Genomic DNA, 6672 nt, shown 5'->3' on the forward strand with positions numbered 1-6672 from the left:
GCTAAGGAGGAGCCGTCGGTTTGTTGGGCTGCTTGGGTGTTCGGACCCCGCGAGTTGTGGCCCCTGGTGGCGCGTCCTCACCCGTGTGCCGTGGTGCTGAGGGTCTCCGTGGCTTCTGGACACAGGGCGGCCACGTGAACGAGACGCTCGTCTTGGGTTTCAGGGCGTCGCGAGCGTTTTTTGGGGTTCCTGCTAGTGCTTTGTTTTGAAAGAAGGTTTTCCTTGGACGTGGACGTGCTGATCCCCCAGAAGCCCGTGGCTTCCCTCCCTCCCCCCAGCCCCGCGGGCCCCGCCCAGACTTGGGGCCTCTGTCGGCGGGCGTGGACCGTCCAGGAAGGAGTCGCGGGAGGCCCTCCTTGCCTTTGGGGGGCCTGTTTTTTAAGAGCGCCTTCTGGAGACCAGTGTGCGCTGACTTGGCCGTGGCTTGTCATCTCCGTCCGGCACCCCCCGTGCCCCGTCCTGTGTTCTGAGCGTGCTGGGTGCCGGGGCGGGCAGGGCGCGTTTGTCTGGCGGCGTCCCCGGGCTAGAGGGCGGTGGCGCGGGCGCCGGCCCCGCTAGCCGAGCTCAGGGCCGCGTGCGCGCCTGTGTTGCAGGTCTCGCCAACGGCTTCGGGGCCGCGCGCAGCGAGCAGGAGGAGCGGCCGGGCGGCGCCCCGGGGAGGACGGCCGCGCCCCGCCGCCGCTGCGCCTCCGAGTCCAGCGCCTCCTCCAGCAGCAGCCCGCTCTGCGACGCCAGGTGGGCCCCGCCCCGAGCCACCCGCCCGCCCGCGGGGGGCTCCGCAGTCACCTGCTTTGTAGAACTTCCCCGGAAGTGGGAAGGCAAACCCCAGACAAGTCTAACTCGAGTGGCGAATGCACGAGTCACGTCTACACTTGGTTTTTCCTGCTGAGTCTTGCCTTTACCAAGATGGTGGCTGGGAATTCCCCGGTGGTCCAGTGGTTAGGACTCTCACTGCCGGCCCGGGATTGATCCCTGCTCAGGGAACTAAGATCCCACGCAGTGTGGCCCCAAAAGACAAGGTGGCCAGCACGGCCCTGCCGTCTCCCTTCCCTCCTGACCCCTCTCCGCCTCCCCTCGTGCAGGGCCCGCGGCCGGGCTCTGACGGGCCCCTCTTTCCCTCCTGAAGCTTTAGCGCGCCCCCGTGCGGCCGGGGCAAGCCCGCCCTGGTCCGCAGGCACACGCTGGAGGACCGCAGCGCGCTGATCTCCTGCATCGAGAACGGGAACTACGCCAAGGCAGCCCGGATCGCGGCCGGTGCGTCCACGCCCGCCGCCGCCTCGTGCACGGAGCGGGAGATGCTGGGGACCCGGGGGCCGGAGGCCTTGGAGCTGGGGGAGGGGTGGGGTGCAGGGCGACGCGGTGTCGCGGCTTGAGGGCGGGTGCGGAGGCCCTCAGCACCACGGTGGGCGCTGGGCCGGCCCTCTGCCTTCCCCGGGCTCTCGCGCCCTCAGGCCGGGCCGGGCGCACCCCCAGGCGCCGTCTTGCCGCCCTGGGGCGGCCTCAGCTGTGCAGCGTGTTGGGTCCCGGGGGCCCTGCCCTTCTGACTCCCTTCTCTCCCTCCCTCTTCTCCTCAGAAGTTGGTCAGAACAGCATGTGGATTTCAACTGACGCTGCGGCCTCCGTCCTTGAGCCCCTGAAGGTCGTGTGGGCCAAGTGCAGCGGCTACCCCTCGTACCCGGCCCTGGTGAGCCGCGGAGCCGGTGGGGCGGGGGCGCCGAGCCGCGTGGCCATGTCCCCGGGCCCTTGGGACAGGCGTCCTGTGACCACCTGCCGAGAGACACACACGGGGGGTGTCGGGGTGTGGGCGGAGTTCCTTCAGACCCCCCTCTCGCCAGGCCCTGGCCTGCTCCAGGGCACGGGGTGCGAGGGCTCCGCCGTGACCCCGTGTCCTCCCTCGGCAGATCATCGACCCCAAGATGCCGCGTGTGCCTGGCCACCACAACGGGGTCACCATCCCGGCCCCGCCGCTGGACGTGCTGAAGATCGGTGAGCACATGCAGACCAAGGCGGACGAAAAGCTCTTCCTTGTCCTGTTCTTCGACAACAAGAGAAGCTGGTGAGTGCCCGCCGGGTCCTGTGTGGGTCCGTGTGGTCCCGATGGGCCTCACACGGGCTCCAGACCCCTGCGCTCTGCCAGGGGATGCCCTGCCTCGGCCCTCGACGTGCCGCGGTCCAGGCCCTGACCTGAGTGCACGCGGGAGCCGCCCCCCCCGCCCTTCTGGCGCCAGGCTCCTCTGCCCTCTGCACTGTGGCCCCTTCTGGGCCCGGGGCTGCTCGGTGGGCAGCCGGCCGCAGTGTCCCGTGCGGCTGCAGTGGGCTTGTGTGTCTTGCTGACCCCTGCCCCCAGCTTTCTCTCCCTCCTGCTGACCCGGGCCGCCCCCCTGCTGGGTTCCCTGTGGCGCAGTGGGTCTTCCGGACCCGTGGCCCTGCTCTCCAGCCCTTGCCGTGTGAGTGCATGTGTCGAGCGTATGTCTGTGTGTGTGTGTGTGTGTGTGCGCGCCCGTTGTCGCGTGTGTGTGCCCCTTGGTGGCCACCCAGGCGTGGCATGGACGGTGGAGGGCTGCAGCGGTCCCCCGGGAAGTGACGCCGAGGAGAGGAGGTGACCACCGATTCCGTGCTCAGGGGCGCTTTCCGAGATGCCGCGTGGCCTGAAGTGCCCGACGGCGTGGGGGCTGGGTGTGTGCGCGGTGGCCGAGGGGCAGGTTGACACTTGCGCGGCCTCACGGTCCATTCGCTTCCTTCAAAGGCAGTGGCTCCCGAAGTCCAAGATGGTTCCCCTCGGCATTGACGAGACGATAGACAAGTTGAAGATGATGGAGGGGAGGAACTCCAGCATCCGGAAGGCGGTGAGGATCGCCTTCGACCGCGCCATGAACCACCTGAGCCGCGTGCACGGGGAGCCGGCCAGCGACCTCAGCGACATAGACTGACGCGGCCGTGGCCTTGTCCATAGTGTCGATACGCTGTACATACTGTATATTGTTCACCACTTAATTTATTCTGATTTTTAGGTGTAGTTTAATTCTTTCTCCCAGGGAGGGGGAGGTTTTATTTCCCAGTTTTCTATGAAATCATCCCCGTCTGGGCGCTCTGTGAATGGCGTGGGCGCGTCCCCGGAGTGCAGCTCTGTGCCCCTCACAGGTCACTCCAGAGGGCGCTGCCGGCGTCACTTTCTTTGATCTGTAGCTGGTTTTTTTCTTGTTTTTTTATTTTTAAAGACTTTTGAATGTTTAATAATTTTGTAAATCATACTCTTTACACAGAGTACCACTTATTTAATAGATGGGATGTAAATTTACAATGACAAATGTGTATTTTAAGAAAATGACATTATTTTGAATGGTACTTTGTGGAAAGAGGTGGAGAATAAATTTATGCCGCGTGCATCACTTGCAAATCACCAAAAACACTCCGCCGCCCCCGTGAGGGCTGGGGCAGGCGCCTCCCCTGGGCCTCGCCAGCCTCGACCACTCGCCAGCCTCCGCCTGTCCGCTCCAGCCTCCCACGGGTGTGCCTCCCAGCGGATTATTTATTGTAGAAAGTGTATTCATTTGCTTTATAATGAAAGATAAATTTGCAGAAGTATATTGATATGCATTTTTATACAGGCACATAAAAATTCAACTTGCTTTGGGAGCAGGATGTGTTGGTTGTATAAATGACTCTGGCTGTGTGTTCTTTGATTTTGTAACTTGTAATCTTTTGTTTACAATGAGGGGCTTTCTGTAACTTGTTTAATTTAGAACACTTTGGTAGCAATAGAAACTTTGGATACATTTTTGTATGGTACACGTGATGTATATAGAATTAGTACTTTATTTTTATTTTTAAGAGGTAAAGCATTATGTTAGGGGAAAAGGTAGGGTGGGTTTCCAAAGTTGCATTTTTTATATTAAAAAATAAAGTCAAGATGTGGATGGTGTGTCCCTTTCATTCCTGCATCATCAGAGCGCCGGTGGGCGTGCGGCCTGGCGGCCGGGCGGGGGCGGGGCGGGGGTCCCTGCAGCCGAGGCACGCGACACACCTTCATCTCAAAAAGTGTCACGGGATGTCATTATTTATTATTTTACCTGATCATATTTTTATTTTAAAATGGTAGTTTAAAATTTTTTAATGTTTTTTTCTTTTCAGTCTGCATCGTTTGTAACATCTCCATAGAAACCTGAAAATAAAACATCTTCCTTTGATAGTTTTGTCCCGTGTCTGACGGACGCTTTCTCTCTGCTGTGGTTCTGGGGTCCTCGAGGAAGGCCTGTTGGGGCCATGTCGCCGCAGGCGAGGCCTCCGGCTGTGGTCGGAGAAGGGACGGGAGGGACGGGAGGGACGGAGGGACGGGGTCTTCACGCCGGAGCTCCTGCCCCAGAGCCTGCAGCTGCACCCGGGGCCTCCTCTGCCCCCACTGCCCCACGGTCACGGTCACGCCGAAGGTCGCGAGGGGCTGCTGCGGCCTGAGCTCTGCTGGCGGCGTCCGCTGGCGCCGAGTCCTGCTGCTGTGGTTTCCACGGAGCCCCGCCACCCTGGCCGCCAGGACGTGTCCGGGCTCGCGGTGGGGCCTCCTGCGCGCTCAGCTCTGCCCGCCCCGCTGGAGCTGGCTCTTGCCGCTGCTTGGGCCCACTGGGCGGGTGTCCAGCCTGTCCCCGTTTGCCCGGGGCTTTGTGGTGTCAGCACCGAAGTCAGCGTCCCGGGAGCTCTTCACCCGTACCTGGGGCCCCTGCCGGGCCGGGGCAGCCCCAAGGAGACGCCCGTCTCGGAAGCTCACTCGGCCCAGCACTGGCCGCCCAACCCCACCCAGGGCGTGGCTGTGCCGTGGCCCCAACTCTGAGCAGGGGCCTGGCGGGCAGGGCTGAGGGCGTCCCGTGTCCTTAGCGGGACCTCCTGGGCCCCACTGCCCTCTTGGATCCAGCCCCGGGGGCCCTGGCGCTCCTGGCTGTGGCTTCTTTCTTAGAGGGCCTCTGGGCGGGTGGGCAGAAAGGGCAGCTTCAGAGCGCAGGGGTGTCTGTAAGGGCAGCTGGGGGCGAGGACCCAGCAGGGGCGCTGGGGCGCCTCAGGCCGGCGCCCAGCCCGTGGGAGGCTGGCGGTCTCTCCTCGAGACCTGCAGTTAATCCCGTGTGACCCGCTGCCTGGGGCCCTGGCCCTGCAGACTTGAGGCCGCAGGGCTGGGGACTCTGGGGGACACTGGGGTCTTGTGGTCTGGGCGGTGGGGCCTGAGCCTCCGGAGTCCCCACGTGGCAGGCCTGCGTGGCCCCGGCGTCCAGCTCCCAGCGCAGGGGCAGAACTACAGCCCGGCGCTGGGGCGTTTCGTGTCCAAGGCGGTGTAGACAGTGCTCGTCATGTGACTGGGGCTCCCGGCCCTGTCCCCCCAGGCAGGGTCCAACCACTCGGCGTGGCCCCCTCCCCAGTTCTGTGGGCGGCACTCAGGGTTTCCCCGAAGCAGACAGGGATTCTCGCATCCCCCCAACAAGCCCTCTCTGGGGTCCCCCACCCCAGACGTGTCCTCTCGGTGTCCCCCTTCCAGGTGTGCTCTGCGGGTAGGACAGACTCCCCACTCCTGGACCAGGTGCGTCTGGCTTCTTGGGGGATGGGGGGCAGAGGTCTCCCCCAAACCCTTCCCCCCAAACCAGGGGCTGACCCCAGGCTGGGGAGAGACTGTCCACACACCCCCGCACCCCACAGACTTGTGGGGTCAGGTCTTGCCACACTTGCTCGGACCCCGGCCCCTCTTGGGACCCCCAGGGGAGCTCCCTTGCAGTGAGGTGAGGCCAGGAGACAAGATCAATGGGAAGTAACTGGGAGCATCACTTCCAGGAAATGTCCTCCATGTGGGAGGAGTTTCCTCCTGCTGGCTGGAATGTCCATGTGGTGGCTGGAACTGGAGCAGCCATTTTGGACCATGTGGAAAGTGGCAGAGTCACAAGCTTGATGGAGCTTGGGCCTTTGATATAAGCACAGAGCTTTCCTGTTGTGAAATACAATTCATATTTTATGGCAAGACAAAAAATATTTAAACAAAATATTTTTTTGCCCTTTGGCCCCCTCTCTCCCCCTTACTGCGCATTGTGTATCTGCATGATGCATCGACCACACCTTCCCCACTGGCAGAAATGCCTGCTCAACCATAAAGAACAATATTCTCCCGGCATCAACAAGACAACTCCTTAAAGATAAATTTCCTTCTTGATCTCCTAAGGGCCCACGACAACGCTTAGATCTGGATTGTGTAAATTGTCAATAATACGTCATTTGATGTACAGCCCTCTGTCTCAAAAACCTTATATAACTGTGCCTTGACTTCTAGTGGGCGGAACAGTTCTCAGAGCTTTCTGAGATGCTCTTCCTCAGGTTATAATCCTCAAATTTGGCTTAAATAAAATGTTGCATTTCTTTCGTAGATCGACTGATTAATTTTTCTTTTATTTATTTTCTTTTAATTCAATTTTATTTTGGCTGCATTGTGTCTTAGTTGCGGCGCACAGGATCTTCATTGGGGCAGGCGGGATCTTTTCATTGCGGCGCGCGGGGCTCTTTGCTGTGATGCGCGGGCTTCTCTCTAGTTGTGGCGTGCGGGTTTTCTCTCTCTAGTTGCAGCGCGTGGGCTCCAGGTTGCGTGGGCTCTGCAGTTGCGGCACGCGGGCTCTCTTGTTGTGGCGTGCGAGCTCAGTAGTTGTGGCGTGC

At 61.2% G+C, this 6672-nt stretch overlaps 1 protein-coding gene across 1 annotated transcript in view; it reads left to right on the plus strand.

Annotated features, from left to right (window-relative positions):
• The window catches only part of BRD1 (bromodomain containing 1), a 34666-nt gene extending 30479 nt beyond the window's left edge, over positions 1 to 4187 (plus strand). Inside the window, exons 10-14 of the mRNA XM_057556402.1 lie at positions 594 to 735; positions 1127 to 1254; positions 1575 to 1684; positions 1902 to 2056; positions 2747 to 4187. Coding sequence (XP_057412385.1) covers positions 594 to 735; positions 1127 to 1254; positions 1575 to 1684; positions 1902 to 2056; positions 2747 to 2930 — 719 coding nt within the window. The 3' untranslated portion in view covers positions 2931 to 4187. The remainder of the gene's footprint in view (positions 1 to 593; positions 736 to 1126; positions 1255 to 1574; positions 1685 to 1901; positions 2057 to 2746) is intronic.
• The last annotated feature ends 2485 nt before the right edge of the window (positions 4188 to 6672 follow it).

Source organism: Balaenoptera acutorostrata, chromosome 11, assembly GCF_949987535.1.
Source record: "Balaenoptera acutorostrata chromosome 11, mBalAcu1.1, whole genome shotgun sequence".
Classification (NCBI taxonomy): Eukaryota; Metazoa; Chordata; class Mammalia; order Artiodactyla; family Balaenopteridae; genus Balaenoptera; species Balaenoptera acutorostrata.